Source organism: Macrobrachium rosenbergii, chromosome 48, assembly GCF_040412425.1.
Source record: "Macrobrachium rosenbergii isolate ZJJX-2024 chromosome 48, ASM4041242v1, whole genome shotgun sequence".
NCBI classification, from domain to species: Eukaryota; Metazoa; Arthropoda; class Malacostraca; order Decapoda; family Palaemonidae; genus Macrobrachium; species Macrobrachium rosenbergii.
This window is the reverse complement of record NC_089788.1, coordinates 13,764,991-13,783,363: the sequence shown is the minus strand read 5'-3', so window position 1 is coordinate 13,783,363 and position 18,373 is coordinate 13,764,991. Positions and strand designations below refer to the sequence as shown.

Here is an 18,373-nt window from a genome sequence, read left to right as displayed (position 1 = left end):
CACTCACAGGCATTTTAACTTCATGGGCTGAGAATATTGTCTCCAGTAGAGTTTAAGAGGCGCTTCCTGTATAGCTACTTCAAGAAACAACTTTGCTGGATCTCACACTGAAGATGGATTTTTTTTTACAAACGTTTGCACCTTTGAGACAGTTTAGTGAGATTCAAGTACTACTGTACTGCTTTTAGTCACAAACACACTTAAAAGTGATTGTCTATGGAACTATTGTATGCACTCAGCTTTAAAGCAAAGACCTAAGTGATAAGTAGCCAGAATCATTCCAAAACAACCTTTGCCATTCCTCGTGTCATCAGGGTGACGACTACACCTTTTCCTCTCCACGGGCAAAGGGAGAATCAAGTCATAAAAAGTACAGCCTCCTGTTGGCCAAGGCAATATATTTTAGGAGCTTACATTAATGCAAAAAAGATGACAAAGCAGAAGAGGTAGGAGAGGCCCGGGCAAGCAACAGTCAGCACTGTCTACTTGTTACCTTTTAACATAATTTGGAATGATGTTTCATGTGCAGATGGCTGGCAATGCAATAGACATTTTGTAAATGGTTGCACATTATTCATTGGACTGATAATTGCAGCAGGCCATGGTAAAATTGTGGGAGAAGAAGTTTGGGACTCTGAATTCCAGTAGTTGAAATGTGGCAGTCTTTCAACCCTCCCCCCAACAAATGCCACAGTAAAGTTCACTGGTCATATCTGATTGACCAGTGGTTACTTTTCTTCACTTGCCGTTCATTGCATAGTCAGGAGACAGACTTCTGGGATTATTTGTTAATAAGTCTAATGTGAATGGTAAGTGTACTTCTTTTCCAATCTGGAGGACTTGCCTGATACAAGCTTTATTTTACAAATTTCTAGCTACAACCATATTTCCTGATGCATTCCAGTTCCTTTTATTCCTGGATCTACAGGCATATGCAGACCCTGTGGGGGAATCAGCATCTTGCCAAGTAGAGATTTAGGTACATGTATGAATGATGGAACTTTGGTGATACAAACTTTATTTATAATAAATTTTTTCATATACACCTATCAGTCATAAAGGGGTGGGTGACCTCCTGCTAATCTCTCTGCATCATATACAGTTTACAGAAATGAGGAAGGTGACCGAGGCCTACTTAAAGATGCAGACGGCCTATGCACAGCAAGTATACCTGCTGTCAGGCCAAAAGACAATTTCAAGACACTAAAGTTCGGCATACTCATGACTGATAGGTTTGTGTGAGTTGTGCTTAAAAAAAAAAAAGTATGAAATAAGTGGAGAAAAGTATTAGGTTGCACATAACAAAACGACCTAAACTAGTCATTAGAGATATACATGGGCTCCATTAGAATTACTGTATATAGCCAGCAGAGAGCTCAACATATTTCTTTTTTGCAAATAAGGAATGGAAAAAAAATTGCATTCTTAAGGCTATGGAACCTTTCAAATGTTTCATTTATTTAGTCACAGCTAATCAATCCTTAAGTTACTGCATAATCAATATGCAGCCTCTAAAATGTTTCAAGTATTAAAAGTTTCAAATAACTGCACTACTAATACAATCATTTATGGTGTTTGCTAGTTAAGATTGTAATATAATGGAAATTAGTGACAATTCATGACACTTCTATGTTCAATCACTGGTGAGAGATCATCTTGGATTACTCGAGCTTAAAGAAATAAAATGCTTGTCCTTGTATAACTACACTATCGAATAAGTTCCTCTGCAGCTATCTTAAAAAATGTCAGTCGTACAGACAACTTCACTAAATGTTTAAATTTTTTTTATTTAATCACTTGCATATGAAATTTTTAAGTGTTTTAAAGCTCAAAAAATTAATCTCAATGAAAATACAGTTATACTGGTCACAGCAAATTATATCACACACCCCCAATACCTCACAGATACTGTCCGGTATGACAATGTTTTAGTGAATGCTAACAATAACCATTGACACTTGATAACTTCACCAATTTAGTCCAGTGAGATACTATAAAATTTCAGTTTTAAACTTAAAAATATAAAACAAAACAGTCTAATGCACACAAAATTCATCTACAGATAACATCTACGTTTACAAATTTTAAAGAATTTTATGATCCAAAGAAACTTACACCTTAGATTCCAGTAGAGCATTCCTGTTTAACCGCACTAACAGGCCCAAGGAAATAGATGGAGATATGTCCAAACTGTGGATATGGGGTAGGGGATATTCTAACTAACACTAGCTACCAGAACGTCCCAGCTAAACCCCTGGCTAGCGGATGCAAACGGGGAGATAAAATGGTGCAGATTCTAAGGAAATAAGTAAATATCATTGCAGTACAAAAATAGTGCATATTATACACATTTTACTGATATTAAGTCCAGGTAGCTGGATGTGACCCAATGACGGTATGCTAAATCCTGCTGCAGATGATGAAAGCAAGGACTCCCTCCCCTGTCTTACCTGCTTTCCCAACTCTTACCTAGAAATCAACTACCAAGGGAGAGGGATGACAGGAAGCACAAGGGTAAAGCACTTAGTAAAGCCAGATGTATAAGAATTAGTCATTACTGTACTGCCTTTTATTTCAGTACAACTCATTCAATTAGCAGCATGGTTAAATGAGAATGAGAAAATCAAATTTACTGTTAGCAAATCAGCTATCTTTGAATGTGTTTTTGATTACTCTAATGATTACACACCAAAGATCGGTCTTGAAAATGTGCAGTAAAGGGAAGTGCGGCTAAACGTGGGAATGCTCAAGTGGAAAATAGGTTAGCTTGTTCAGGCACATACAAAATCAAAATGATATTTGAGGTCCATAAACAGACCTCATACTTCACCAATACCCACTGGATGTTAAGGCATAAACACATTTATGGGCACAGTATGTAATGCACAAGTTACAAATAGAACTGCTAATAAGCAAGATATTCTTAATTACAAGCCAAATAAGACAAAAAAAATGAGTGTGACACACAAAAATATATATTAAGTTCATATATCTTATATTCTAAGCACATTTAAATCCAACAACATATGTTAGGAAACTACAGAGTGTCTTTTATCAATCTATTGCTGACCTGCTTGCAAAAAGTGAAACCTTGCCTGACAGGTACATAATTTATCTCCAGTTATGAAAACTTGTACAGTACCAATACCAAAGTATTGTTCTAAGCCAAAAGATATTTTTATCAATGACTAAAAACTGATTTATTTAAAAGTCATCTCTTGATACTGTATAAGAAAAAACTACCACATATCACTTTTACCTTATAGTGCACAATCTTACTTTTACTGGGTCCTCATTACCTTTATGATAGCTGGCCAGCCGATGAAATTCTCTTCAATGAAGGCATAAATACAGGCAGTCCCTGGGTTACGATGGGTCCGGATTATGACGTTCCGAGGTTACGACGCTTTTCAAATATATTCATCAGAAATTATTTTCCAGTTTGAGATGCATGTTCTGGGGTTACGACGCTTACAATGCCGATCCGACAGAAGAAATATGGCTCCAAAATGCCAGAATAATCAAAATTTGGGGTTTATTTTATGAAAAACTCAATAAAAACGCAGTTTACATTGTTTTCAATACACCAATTCTTAGGATTTTTTATAATTTTCGATGACTTTTCGGCTTACAACGATTTTCTGCTTATGACACGGCGTAGGAATGGAACCCCCGTTGTAAACCGGGGACTGCCTGTACAACAGAACCTATTCTTAAACAAGGTTCTACCACACACATCTGTGTAGTATGCAGCACAGCAAAAGTACAAAGCAGAATAACTCAGGAATTACAAGGAATGTCACTCCAAAAATAGTGTAGTTGCAAATAATTCATAAAAATAAGCTAAGAAAATTTTTAAAATGTACACATACTGTACATTCTACATAATTTGAAATCTCTGCTCTAAATTTTGTATTGTACCACAAATAATCAGTTTTCCAATGAGTTTAAATTTAATTATTTCTTCACATGCCCTGGGCTGATTAAAATCTCAAAAAATCTAATAAGCTACAAAATCCACAAAAAATACTCGCTGTACATCTAGTTAGCTAGCCTTCAGGAGTTCCTGTGAGTAGGCAACAGCAGTTGATTACTGAAACTAAACCACTATGGCTTAAGGAACAATATTTTTTTTATAACCAGGGAAGATATACTGCAACAGTAGATAAGATGTATTATTCCTGCTATAAACTTAGATTTCTTCAGATACTTCAATTTACCTAATTCTTATTATCTTTAAGCTTACGTTTATCTCAGTGATCTATTTAAATCACCTATATGGCAAAAACTAACAAGCTCTTTGGCTCAAGTCATCAAAGATTACATATCATACATTACTGGCCCAAAGTAATGGCTTGAATATGACTTGCAGCTGAAACACAGCATATCACTCCAGTATGTGTGGCATGTACACTATAATTCACTCTACTTTTCTTATGCTGTAACATTTTTTACTTCAAGTCACTTGAGATCTTAAAGTCCTGGGAAATGCACATAAGAGCAACCATTTTACAAAATGATCCTATTTACATATGATCTATAAAACAGCCTTCATGACAAAACTACCATGTTTAAAGACATTAGGAATATTCATAAATATGCCTTACATTACCTTGACAGATTTCTGACTCAAAAACTCATTTATCCTAAAAGGTAAATGAAAAGCCATAAAATAAGCCTACATGAAAAGCCACTTCTATACCTCCTAAACAATCATACAAACAAAATACCCCCACTATTCTCAATAAAAGGAAGCCACTCGCCAATACCACAACAGGTTTGGTATAAATGTGGGTTTCAAGTTAGAACATAAAAAATCTACATGAGTTTTCTAAACGTTTAGTAATAATGATCAAAATTGCATTTCTGTTATCTACAGAGCACAGTTAATGTGCCAGTTGCTTCATAATAACAGAATACCTAAAGTGAACCTACCATAGGACGCGTTGTGGAAGTTCCAAAAGGAATGTTTATTTTCTAACAAATTAGCCTTTTGAAAAAGACTGTGCTGATATTCTCTGGTTCCTTATGAAATCATCAAGTTTTCCTAATTATCTTCTCAAAGAGACTAATACTTTAATACTACAAAACTCGGTTGAATTGTGCAAAACGTGCACATATTATTTATTCATACATTTATATTTCTTAACAAATCAACATTCAATATACTGAACATCAGTGGTGTCATAGACAACATACTGTACATATCAGGTACAACACAGAACAGTATTTACAAGCTATTACATGTAATGTACACAACCTCCAATTTTACTTAAATGATAGTGAAGATTTTCCTATTTCAAAGTGTTTCCACTAGCAGTTCAGACATCTGAAAAAAATTAACAATGAGATTAATGTCCTGAGTGAACTATAACCACCATCTCAATGCCTGGACTTGTTGCATTCTCCGACTTGTTGAGAGATCCAGATGCCATGCCAGGGCAGCCTTCTTGGTGAGGTTCTGTGCTGGGTTCCCCGGCCATCTGAGAGGTAACCCGGTGATTACTGAAACGGACAAGAACTCCTCTCCTAATTTTTTTCTCGTTCTTTTGTGACCTTTCACTTTCAAATGATTTTTCTTCTGACTCCCACTTCCACACCTGACCCATGGAAGGCAACCATCCCTAGTCAAACTTCTCACGCAAGCGATTCTTCAAGAGAATTGGCACTAAAGATAACAAAGCTGCAAAGGCCAAAAGGACCTGAAAAAGTATAGCAAATAAATACAAATTTGCAATGAAACTTGTTGACGTGATATACGGAAAAAGATCCTGTACACTTTAATATCAATAATATTCTAGAATAAGCTGATGTTTCCTTATATACTAAACTATATGTATTTCAAACTTTTATCTGCATGAGAGAGAGAGAGAAATTTTAACTGGAATGGAATATACGCTTTAGGCCAAATGCTGGGACCTATGAAGTCATTCATTCTTGAAAATAATGTTAAAACAATTGTTAAGATAGAGTGGGAAGTAATGTGGACAAAAAAAGACTATGAATGGAGGTATAATAAAAGGAATGAAAGGGGTTGCGGCTAGGGGCTGAAGGGATGCTGCAAAGAACCTTAAGTAATGCCTACAGTGCACGATGGAATAAAAAAAATAATTATTTGGCAGTTTACCAATAACAGAGCAACATAAAGTCAAGTAATTTATTAGCAATTATGTACAAAGTAAACATCAGCATAAATAAAGGGAAAGTTCACCTTCACCATCCTATTTGCTGTATTCAAACAAATTTTGGAAGAGACTGGCTGTTTTCTTGGGTCATCAAATTGTTGTCACTTCTCCCCTCTTATTTTAAATCATACCCCTATCAGGGAGGCTCCCTTCCTCTTCCATACATGTACATTCTTTCAAGGTACAACGTCTTGCTATAGGATCCCCCCCCAGGTGTTCTATTTGCTAATATGTACATGGCAGATGCCAAGGAAAGAACCTTCCATTCCCATCTGAAACCAAAGATGCTATATATTTGGTACACTGCTATCAGCACTAATGAAGAAACCACCCACCTACAGTATGCTTGAAGAGGAATTCTTCCTTGAACTACACTATTGAATATAGCATTGAGGGCATACTTCCTTGTTTTTGGATGTGGATGTGAAGACGATGTACCAAAAGGCAACTAATGTGGGATGGTGCCTAATGCCCATGTGGAATGCCCTGATACTTACAAATGCTCCATTTGTACATGTAGCCGCGTAGGTAAGACATGCAATTACACACTGTTCCACACAGAAAGCTACTCGTGTGGAGAACACAAGCTCAAACGTGTTAGGTAGCTCCTTAGTAACAATCGTTATGACAGCAGCCTAACCGAAAGCTGCATAAGAAAATGGTTGAACATATATGCCAGCACCCCCGCGATGATGTCACCTCACCAGGAAACATCACATTATATTACAGAGTGGCATTTCATAGCCAGTTTAAGAATGAGGTTAAGGCCATGAAAAGGATAATTTCCAATGGTGTCAAGCCTACAAATCATAATGAGAGTATCTCCTTGTGAGTCTACTGCCGCCAGAACCTGGTCAGCACCCTTGTAATGCAGAATAGGACCATCCCTGTGGAGAGATGTGGGAGTCGACCAACATAGCATATAAATTTAAATGTATCAAAGAGATATGTCAAGCCCTCAGCAATTGCTACATATGTTGCACCAATACCACTCTACAATGACAATTGCAAGCTCACTGCAACCAAGGGGCTACATTCCAACATTCTGTAGACACCTGAAACCATACACCAACACTGGAAGAATTATTAGAAGGCACAGAGATCGTGCATAGAGAAGCCCAGTTCCAGATTGCAAACAGCAGAGGCCATAAGCAAGAGCAGCAGCAGTAGTGACCGAATCCTTACTTCCAGATGAGGCCAAGCGGCTCAAAGGCCATATCTTCTGAAGGTACTCAACTGAAGATGCCTCCATACCTGGATCTTCAAGCGAGTCAAGAATAGACAAAGACAAGCGGGGCACATGGGTCAAGGTCCAGCTGGAGGAGAGCTTGGCCTAAGCACCCAAATCATCATCTGAGGAGAGTATGGTAGGTGTCCTTCCTAATGCAGCCCCCCAACTGAGGGAGAGTGGTACATGGAGAAGATAAGGGAAGAGGAACCGCAGAGATGGGGAGAAAAAACTGGTAAGTCTGGAGGAGTCACAATGGGGGTATTCCTTCCAAGGGCAAAGGTGAAGACTTCCTTTTCTTTTTCTTAGCGAACCATTTCCACTAAGACAGACACAAACCAAAGCATTCCTTACAGGGGGAGAGGCAAGAAAAAGTTTTGCCCTTACATGAAGCACGCTACCTACGTAGGTCAGTAACATGAACATGAATTGCCCACACACACACACTCACACCCCTCATACTTAAAAGAGGAAAAAAGAATACTCAAGTTCAATAACAGCCTAGTAGATAGCAAATTGAAATCTCCACATCAGGTGATGGCAGAAGAAAAACTGCTTGATGACGTCTGGTGAGTAAGGGATGTTCTTCCACTCACCCCACTTAACCACATTAAGCACGTTATTCAACTAATTAAATGACTGTCTCCTGCTCATGCCTAAAGGATACTCCTATCTAAAAGGCTCTGGTTTGTATTTCCATAGGTACAATCAAGTTTTTATTCCACAAATTATATCAAACCAGTGTAAATGTTGAGTCCCTGCTCATATAGGCATACAAGGATATGAGGATACTGATAACCACAGTTGCAATTACCATGACTAGATCAAATATAACTGTCTGTCAGTAATTAGTCACTAATAATAAAACCATTACAGTACCTTTAGTAAATGGCAACTACTGTCAAATAATGAATATGACAAAAACAAATTAAAACAGATTAAACCAAATCTTTGTAAAAACATTTGTCAGAACCTTCAAAATTTTAAGTTTATCCAATCATTAAATTTTTAAGTTGTAATATATAAATAAGAAATATTATTGTACTTCATAGAGAAAAATCCTTTGGACCAGCCCTAATAGAGTTAAAAACGTCAATGGACCAGCCCTAAGAGAGCTAAGAATGTCAACTCAGTGGTCTGGTTTAACTATTTAATAATAACAATATGCTGTATTAAAAATGGCTCTAATATGTGAATCATACCCTATTGTTTTACTGAATGAAGTACCCTAACCTTTTGTGCTGCACACACAAACATACACACACACACTGACTTTCACAAAAACTGATTCACTTCCTTTAATCACTGGAGTCTTAACTGGGATTAAATACGAATAAATTACATGTAAATAGTACAGGAAAATAGTGTAGTGCAACCAAAACAATGTGTGATGGCCTGAAAAATTTTTAAATAGTGCCGAATTGGTGAAGAAACCTGACTAAAGTTAGGAAGATCAGTATGCCTACCTATACTGAATTTACTAATTTAAAAATGCTTAAATAACCAAAATAATGAGGTTTTGTTACAAGAACAGTAAAAATCTTTTTCAATTCAGACTCTGTATCAAGCCAATAATGACTTTTCGACTCAAACTCTGTATTAAGCCCAAATATGATGATGTACACAATACAACTCAAGGTTACATGGAAATAATGAAAAAGAACACACTACTAGAATTATCAAAGTGCCAAACACAGGACTAAGCACTATTGCACTTATGAAAATATTACAAATACAGTAGCGCACTGACATAATGGATGGTGGTGTCTGTTACTTGCGGATATCTTTGTGAGAAATGGAAAAATCAACATGAGGGTTTTTGCCTCCAGATCGAGCGCCGAACTGTTTTTCTAATCAGACGCTCTTTGTGGGTACACCACTCGTTTACCAGCATCCTTTGTATTACTGTTACTGTTTCTTTGTTAATTTACATTGCTTTCAACTCTAACAATCATGCTAAGGCTTTTACTGTCCTGCAGTTTACATTAATAAACAGCTGTTTGCCAATGTTAGTTACCATACCTAACACATTTAATAAGAGTTGCATTACAGCTGTCTTGTTAAAAACTTGCTTATTTTCAACGTAATTCCATGAATAAAAATCAAATACAATTTTACTCATCCATCACGCAATGGAGAAGGTGTTAAGAAAGTACAGCATCCGTCATGCAATGGAGAAGGTGTTAAGAAAGTACAGTATGTCACTAACTTGAAGCAGCAGGTATTATGGCTGTGGCTAAAAAAACAAATAATGAGCAGACTCCAAAATAATTTGGAGGCAAAAGCAATGCCCGGAACTGACAAAATCACATGTGTACTTCATTTAATTTACTGTGTTTATAAATAAAGTAGTTGTAATTTTTAAACCTAGACTTGATAATTTAAGAAAGAAGCATCTCTGAATTAAGTTTCATTCAGCAACTAAAGACAGTGATGATGTCAGTAAAATGCAATCAGCTGATGATTTTAAGAATGTAAACAAAACCAGAATGCAAATGGCACATGAGTGCTCTATTTGTATTTTGTAATAAGATATGACAATAATACATGCAATATGATTAGATAGAGTAAACAACAGTTTCATTATCATTATTCTTGACTTTTGCAATCGGATCCTCTCTCTCTTTGCATTTCATCGACCCCTATACTATGATGATGCTCCATCCTCCACCAAAAAATTCTGGTTGTTAGAATTCCGGATGAAGGATTGCCAATTGGTACCGACATGAACAACCAAATCGAAAAACAGCTGACTGCGATGTCATTTACCATAACTATCAAGTAGGAAAGTTGTTAAAACCTGCTGATTTTCAATGGTGTCTTCCATAAGTAAAAATTATATTAATTTTTAATGGTCCTTATAAGTAAGAATAAGTAAAAATGATATACATTTTTATTCATCCTTATAGGCTATAGCAGAGACTGAATAAAACAAATGAAGGGCAGGGTGTAAAATGTTTTGGAATACGTGAAACTGATGTCTAGAACTGGCAAAATTACACTTACTGCTTTTACATTAATGTGCACATTTTAAACCCCACTTTTTTAATTTGCTAGAAAAAATATTTCCAAATTTGTTTCTTCTAGCAACTAATGGCAATGAAGCTGTTGGTAGTACTGAGACCACCGGTGGTCTTGGTAGCTTTCAATAAGCTGAGATTTTGAGAATGTAAACAACATCAAATGCAAATGGTGTACAATGGCAATGTTTATATTCTGTAATACAGTAACAATATGATAATGATAAAAGCAAAAAAGGATTTTGACAAAGGAAAAATCTATTTCTGGAGAGGGGCCCGTGTCACCCGGTGAAATAGTCCATTCAGCACTTATTTCTAGGTAATTCCGTTGCTAGATACCAGAGAAAGCTAAATGAAATGCTGGAGTTACTACCCCCAGAGCGAGCTCCACTAGATGGAGTCGTGTATGGAAAAGGGTGAACTACAAAAACACGGAACCTTATCCTATAGAGATTCCCAATGTCAAAAGTCCCAACGAGAGAGGTGCCGATACAAGCCCATGCACTACTCGCGGACTGTATACAAGGCAACACTAGCCGCATTCCATGTTAGCACCCACCTCACTAGAATGAAGTTTATCAAGGGAGGGAGAGAATGAAAAACAGGGGTGGGTCACCGGGTGACACGGGCCCCTCTCCAGAAATAGATTTTTCCTTTGTCAAAATCCTTTTTCTGGATCGGGGTCCCGTGTCACCCGGTGAAATAGTAACAGAGAAATAAACATCATTCTTATGCTATTAAAGACTTAAATAGAAACGTTGAAAACTAGGAGAATTCTACCCTGAACATAAGTAAGGTCCTCTAAGTTCATGTAATGAAAATAATGTAAGTGGTCACCGTCTAAGATCATGAGCTTAGAATAGCACCTGAATAGGCTTGTATTAAGAAAATACTTCCTGCCTAATAGCAGACCCAATGACAGTGCCCCCCCCTTTTTTAAAGGAGAGGACCTGACAAAATTGCGAGGTCCTGTCTAAAAAGCCTGCAAGGAGAAAACTGGACACAGAAACAGACCTTGTAAAAGGGGAGTACTTTCCAAGGTGACCACCGAAAATGAGGACCTTCAATGTAGATAGAAAGTTAGGGTGAGGAATTCACAACACTACCCCTGAAGAGGGGAAACCAAACTGATTGGTTCCGCCAGACAAACCAAACTGATTGGTTCCGCCAGACAGGGCAGACAGTACAGGAAAACTAACACTAGAAGCTAAGCTGATTAAAAATTTTTGGGACTTCCTTAACAAGGAAAGATAAGAACAAGGTGATTGTTGGTTACCGAAGCTAACTCCGATACATTACTCAAAGACCAGGAAACCGAATGTGGATGGAGTACTGTTCTTAGACGAACACAGACCTTAGGGATGAAAGCTAAGGGCCTGTGAGTCTGGTTCCAACAAAACACTTTCCTCGAGGCCAATGCGGTCGCATCAGTACTATAGCTTCGAAAACTATGTGAAGAGTGCTAGTTACTTAACTGCAGAACCATACTGCAGTAGAGTAGGATCCCTTAACTGATTTCAGGAAAACAGTAATAACAGGACCAATATCAGTTTCCTCCTCAACTGTAAGATTCACAAAGACCACAAAGCCAGGACATCAGAGTTTGAGGGGGCTGACGCAGGCTGAGTTTATACTAGACGGGACAGCTTGATAGTTTGTGGCTGAATTGGGTTGCAAACAGACCTACTTCCAGGCCCAGGAAAAGGTCACAAGACTACCTGAATGATGCTCCGCCTAAGGACTATTCCGACACCAGGGGGGAGGCCCTGGATAGGGAAAAAGCAGTGACCTTTTGGACCCCTACGAGAAGGGTGGTAGACAGAGGCACCTGCGTCTGTTGGTTATGGAGAAGAATGAACCATAACCTGAACGGAGCAATTCGAGTCCAAAACCACCTGTTTACGCAGCGCACTATTGCTGTTTTGTTCAGAACCAGCCTAAAAGGAAACCTCTTGGGGGGGGAGTTTCCAAGGACAGGAAGACTGTCACCGCCCTCCAAAGCGTTGATATGGAACTGTCGGAACGTGACCGACTAAGTACCATGTACTCCATTGGGCCAAAAAATAACCACCTCACCCGCCAGAGAGGTGACGGTGTGGAATACTGAGGCCGGAGGGGAAAGCTGGAGAGGAACTGACTTCGGTAAGCACTTGACAGTTGTGCAAGGCCGGAGGCCACTATTCAAGTAGGAGGAATCAAGGAGACACGTCCCTGACTCCACCATACCTGGTCATAAACTCCAGCTTTGACTTCAGAAGGAGAACCGTCACTGAAGCAAACTGGAGAAAACCAGGACCTTTTCTTGGGCACGGGAGAGGTATGCTTGAGATGATGAAATGATAAGATGCCCTTGCTATCTCTTTCCACTTCCACTGGATTCATAACTACGGAAGGCTACCCTCCTGAATCAGGTGGGATTCCTTCCTGGTTACTTAGAAGCCCAAAGACTAGAAACCGATTATAATGACCGCGCCCTCAGGCAATTCCCGACGCTGGGTGCCCAAATGAGCCAGGCAACTAGATATGCAGCTAGCATAGCCTCCTAATACCGGAGCTGTTGAACTACGGTATTGTTCAAACTGGCGAAGACTCTGGAGCCGCATTGAGGAGGGCATGAACCTGAAGGGGTGCGCCTGCTCCCGAGTCTGAATCCCAAGAAGGGATAGGACCTTTCTGCAACCAAGATGTGAAAGGAAGCGTCGGAAAGGTCTATAGAGGTGGTTACGGCTCCACGGCGCAGTAGGATCCGAACCCACAAGACTGTAAGCAACCGAGACTTGCCGCATGAATAAGGAAAACAAACGGGACACGCCGGAAAAAATTTACCAGTGGAAGGGAACTTCCTTGGCAGACTGAAAAAGCCTGACAGGCCATTCGCAAAGACCCCAGAACTCTGGCCGGAGGCTGATTGAACCTGATTGGGGGAACAACAGTCCAGCTCCACCCCGGGCCCTGATAACTATACTCTGGGCCCAGGAACTGAAGTTCCAGTGGCCCCGAAAATGGTACAGCCTCCCACCCATATGAGAAATACTACAGGGAGGAGGCTTGATTGCCTCCCGTGAAGCGAAAGCCTTCCCAATTTCTCGGAGAGGAGTAGGATGCATCCCTGCTCCTATGATAACCCCGAGGGTCAGAGCCTCTTGCCAAATGTCTAGTGAAAATTTTTTCCTTAGGTTTTCGTATGAAGCAAAGAAAACCCCGGCGGGCATTGCTATCTCTTTCCCGTGGGGGAGGCAGAGACATGGAGGCTGGGAGTGAGAGCTGACGGCTGTCTAGGGGCAGAGACCTGAAGAGCCTGCACCACCGCCTGAGCAGGGGGGCTCTTGAACTACATGAACTTCTTGCCGGACTTAGGGCAGGTCCCAGCAAGATCAGACCGTTTCTGCTCGTAGGGTAGACACCCATGAGAACGGAGGCTCTGGGTAACAATAGTAGCCCCAGATGGGCCGTAACAACGCCCACCTGGGAAAAGATTAATTCTCCAGGTGAAACCGTTCATAAGATTTTTCAGCTCAAGGCGGAACGGGCAAGCCTGACTTACACCCTGTTTCAGCTTCCGAAAATTGACTCGAAGCTTAGGAGCTGTACGCTGAATAAATTAGAAGCGTAGTCCAGGGTTAGAAGATTCACTGTGAATGTATCTGTGATATCTGTCTCCCGGAAATGCCTCAGCGATACATTTTCAAAACAAGCCTGTTGATAAGAGGGGCTACATTCGAGCACAAGGGGTAAGAAACAGGGCTCTCAAGAGAGCACGGTAAGACCCCACAGCTGGCGTGAACTTGGAATTCTCCGCCTGCCACTCCGTTAGAGTCCTCAGGGAGACGATGTGTCCAGCCCCTAGCTGAGGGCTCACTTATGGATCCTGCCAGACAGATGCCATGCTCGTTCTGACAGTCTGGTAAAACCCGGATAAGAGGATACCAGACCGGAAGGGAAGAAATGCCCTTCCACCAACCTCCGTGTGCCCACACCCCCGACAGGAGGGTGCCTTCATGCTGGGAAGCATAAAGGGAAGGCACCAAGATTCCCCAGACTGGAGGGGAAAAGAGGTGGAGATGTCCGGAACGATAGAATTCCAGAACGGAGCAGGACTTAACAGGTGATCCATTGACAATGAGTCTTGAGATTAATCTCTTGGGATTTAAGCTCCTGGGAAAGGGAAGGCATGGACCATGACGTAGATAGTTAGTTAATAGGTTGACAATGACCCTCATAACGAGCTCCTTATAAGGAGACCCGTAAAAGAGTTTTCAACAAAGGAAGGAGGGGGTAACCGCCTTGCTTTGCTTGGGCCGTGTCCCTTTCCAGAAGACGAGGCCAAACTCGTAGATGGCACCGGATTAGAGATCCGAGACGTCCTTGAGGGGGCCCCGGAGCGGGTCTTCTTGGTTTAAAAAAGGGTGGTCTTTTTTTTTTTTTTTTTTTTTTACTGACTTCACCTTAGGGACGGTAGACCAGGAACCGTCGAAAAGGGATGAGAAGGTAACGAATCCCCTAAAGGAAAAGTTTGCCTCACCTAATTCCGAGCTAAGCGGAAAAGGCTTGTCTCAATTATTCCCGCACCTACTTATCGCTCCGGGACGATGTTCACAGGCCCGAGAACGAGACAGAAGGCCGCAACGTCTTCAGAAAACTCTCCGTAACCAATTAACTTGAAGCGAAGAGTTACGAGACTTGCGGCCGGCCTCCAGGAGGGGGAAAAATTAGAACCCCAGACACCGGAGGAACAACTATCAATAATTTATATAAGACGGAGTTTGGTGAAGGAAAAACCGATAGGTGTATATGAAACCTACCAATTTACCGAGAATCTCGCCCGAAACGGAGTTTGGCGGAGGAAATCGATAGGCGTATGAAACCTACCGATCCACCGAGAATCTCGCCGGAGAGAGCCCAAACACCGAAAGATTAACTATTAATAAGCCACAAGAGGCGGAGAACCGATAGGTTTATATGAAACCTACCGAATTAACGAGAATCCCGCCCGGAGACGGAGTTCGAAAGAGCGACTATTAATAAGCCACATGAGGCGGAGCTTGACGGAGGTAAAACCGACAGGTATATATGAAACCTACGGATTCATCAGGTAGCCTGCTTGGGAGAGCATAGCGTACAACGCAACCTGCCGGGTGCCAAACGACTAATAATAAGCCAAAGGAGGCGGCGTTTGGCGGCGATAAAACCGACTGGTGTAAATAAAACCTACGGATTCATCAAGTAGCCTGCTCGGAGAGAGCATAGCGTACTTTACAACCTTCCGAGTCAAGAATAAGTCACATGAGGCGGAGTTTGGCGGAGACGAAACCGACAGGTATATATGAAACCTACGGGTTCATCAAGAAGCCTGCTCGAGGAGAGCATAGCGTACTTCATAACCTTCCGTGCCAAACTATAAATCCAAAACAGACTGCGCACTGGAATGGGAGCTATAGACTCCGTGACCGCTGGTTTGTTGTAGGATAGCGGAGCATTCCTGCACTTGACAAAACCAGTCGAAAACGTATGAGAAAAAAGCATGCTGGAACGGATGCCGGAGCAGAGTACCGTAGCAGCCAAAGCCTAGTCAGACCAGGAAAACCCCCGGAGAAAACCGGAGAGAAAACCGGGCTAACAGGACAAAACTCATAGACATAAAAACAGAGTCAACGGAACATTCGAAGCGATCATGTTTGAACAAAATGTGGGAAGGTTATGAACTGTTCGGAAGTGGGCGCACTCCGAGCCAAGAGAGGAAACCCCGGAGGAGGATATCCTGAACGGTGATAGCGGTGGGGGGAATAAACGCCGACCGCTAAACACTAAAACCGCCGTAGCAGTAAGCAAGGAGAGCGCCCAACAAGATAACGAAACACCGAACAGGTAGTAGCAAAAAGGAGGGGGAACGCCAAAGTAAATAAAGCGGAAGACAGTTAGGTGGAGAACGCTAACTGGCCTCGTATGAGATCCCAACAGTGAGGTGCGAACGTGTAGGAAGCACCACGAAGGGAAATAGTCGACGTAAAAGGAAGGGGGAAGGATAGGCCAGGAGGTTGGTAACCCAAAGCAGCGACCAGGGGTGGGACAGCACTCCCCGGGCGCCCAGAGATTCTCATAGATCCCCTCGCTATGTAAGCTGTGTCGCACGACAAGAGCGAGAGAAAAAGAGAGGAAGGGCAAAAACCTCTACGGCCAGGAGAGCAATGAAAGATAAAAGGAGTGTGAACAGGAGTGGGGAGAGCACTCCTGGTCACCTCCAGGTCCAGGTGGAGTGCCAACTCAGACACCGAAGGACAATCAATCAATGCAGAGGGAGGGGATTTAGGCTACGACATAAAATAAGGATAATTGCTCTCAAGCCTTGGAAAGTTAACAAACTTGAAAACAAACCAAGGGGAGAGAGAGAGCAAAAGATAAAAGGGAGAGAAGGGGACTCTCGAAACCACAAAATAACATATATATAGTCGGTAAAAGAAGTGTGAACAGGAGTGGGGAGAGCACTCCCGTCACCATTGGTAAGCAACCCAAAGAAGGATTGAACTAGGATAGGCTACGCAGGTAAACCCTCGCTATTCCAGCTTAACTTATTAGGAACATTAGCCTAAGTGAAAAGCCGAAACAGGGAGAGGGTGGACGTAGGCAATATATCCAAGTCAAAACCAAACAAAGGGAAGCACCAGACATAAAACACACATGTACAGAACGAGATCACCGACATGAAACTCATACGTACAGATCGAGATCGTCCCCGCCTAAACGAATTTTTCCCCGAAGGGAAAAGTGTTACAGCCAACCCCTAGGCTAACCTAACTGAGGCGATGTAAAGGAAGGAAGCCTAGGAGAGGGGTAAAGGCTACAAATAACTCAAAAAAAAAAAATCATAATAAAACAAAAATTGTCTGTAAGGTACATGTAGGAGGATAGGCAGGCCCAACACGACATGGACGTGAAGGGACATGACCGACCTCCAGTTAAATGAAAGTATCCCAAAATTCAAAAGCATCCAAGCACAAGGTCAAAAATTAAATGTAACAATGAAAATCATGTTCCCATACACTTAGAGAAGTGAGTCTAAAACAAGGCAAAATAAAGCCAAAATGAGAAGCGAATAGGCCCGAGGGGGAACCACGTAGCCTAAACAGCAAGACAGCACTTGATCAGGAAGGGAACACAAAATTCACAAAATAAACAAAATTATGAAAACAAAGTAAAAAGCGTAACAGTACCAATGAAAATAAGATCCCCAAAGGCTAAGAGAAGTGAGTGACAAAAATAAAGCATAATGAGGCCATGATAATAAGCGAATGGGCTCGAGGGGAAGCTCAGTAGCCTAAACGCTCAACAACATTCCTCGTATTGAAGCCACGATAAAAGCGAATGGGCCCGAGGGGTAGCTCGTAGCCTAAACGCTAAACATCACTCCCGTAAAGAAGCCATGATAAAAGGCGAATGGGCCAGTGGGTAGCTCGTAGCCTAAACGCTAAACATCACTACCATAATAAAATCACTCTCGTAACGGGTCATGAAAAAGCGAATGGGCCCGAGGGGGTAGCTCGTAGCCTAAACGGTAAACAGCACTTCTCGTAAAATGGGTACAGAACAAACAAAAATTAATCAAACCCACTAAAGATAGGGATCATTAATGGTAAAACATCCCAAATAAAAAGGGATACAAATAAAAACACAAAACAAATATGCCGAGCCAAGACCAAGAGAGGTCAAGAGATTTACGTGAGAGGAGATCGAGACGGGCGTTATAAATTCCTTTAATTATTAAACTAAAGGAAAATAAGAAGCCTCAATCGCCTAAAAACAACAAAACACTGGTACTCAAGTAATTGAAGAAGAACCTTGCGAGGATGCCATAAAAATCCAAAATAGAGCACAAAATAAGGATCACAACGAAATTACGTGTGAACGAAAAAACGTGCTAAAATGGAATGCGGCTAGTGTTGCCT

At 41.0% G+C, this 18,373-nt stretch overlaps 1 protein-coding gene across 6 annotated transcripts in view; it reads right to left on the bottom strand.

The window, feature by feature from the left end:
* Positions 1–1,425: 1,425 nt before the first annotated feature.
* stas (Transmembrane protein stas) overlaps positions 1,426–18,373 on the bottom strand; it is a 157,752-nt gene continuing 140,804 nt past the window's right edge. For all 6 annotated transcript variants that reach the window (XM_067091385.1, XM_067091384.1, XM_067091380.1 and 3 more), the window contains one exon: positions 1,426–5,702. In XM_067091385.1, coding sequence (XP_066947486.1) covers positions 5,625–5,702 — 78 coding nt within the window. In that variant the 3' untranslated portion in view covers positions 1,426–5,624. The remainder of the gene's footprint in view (positions 5,703–18,373) is intronic.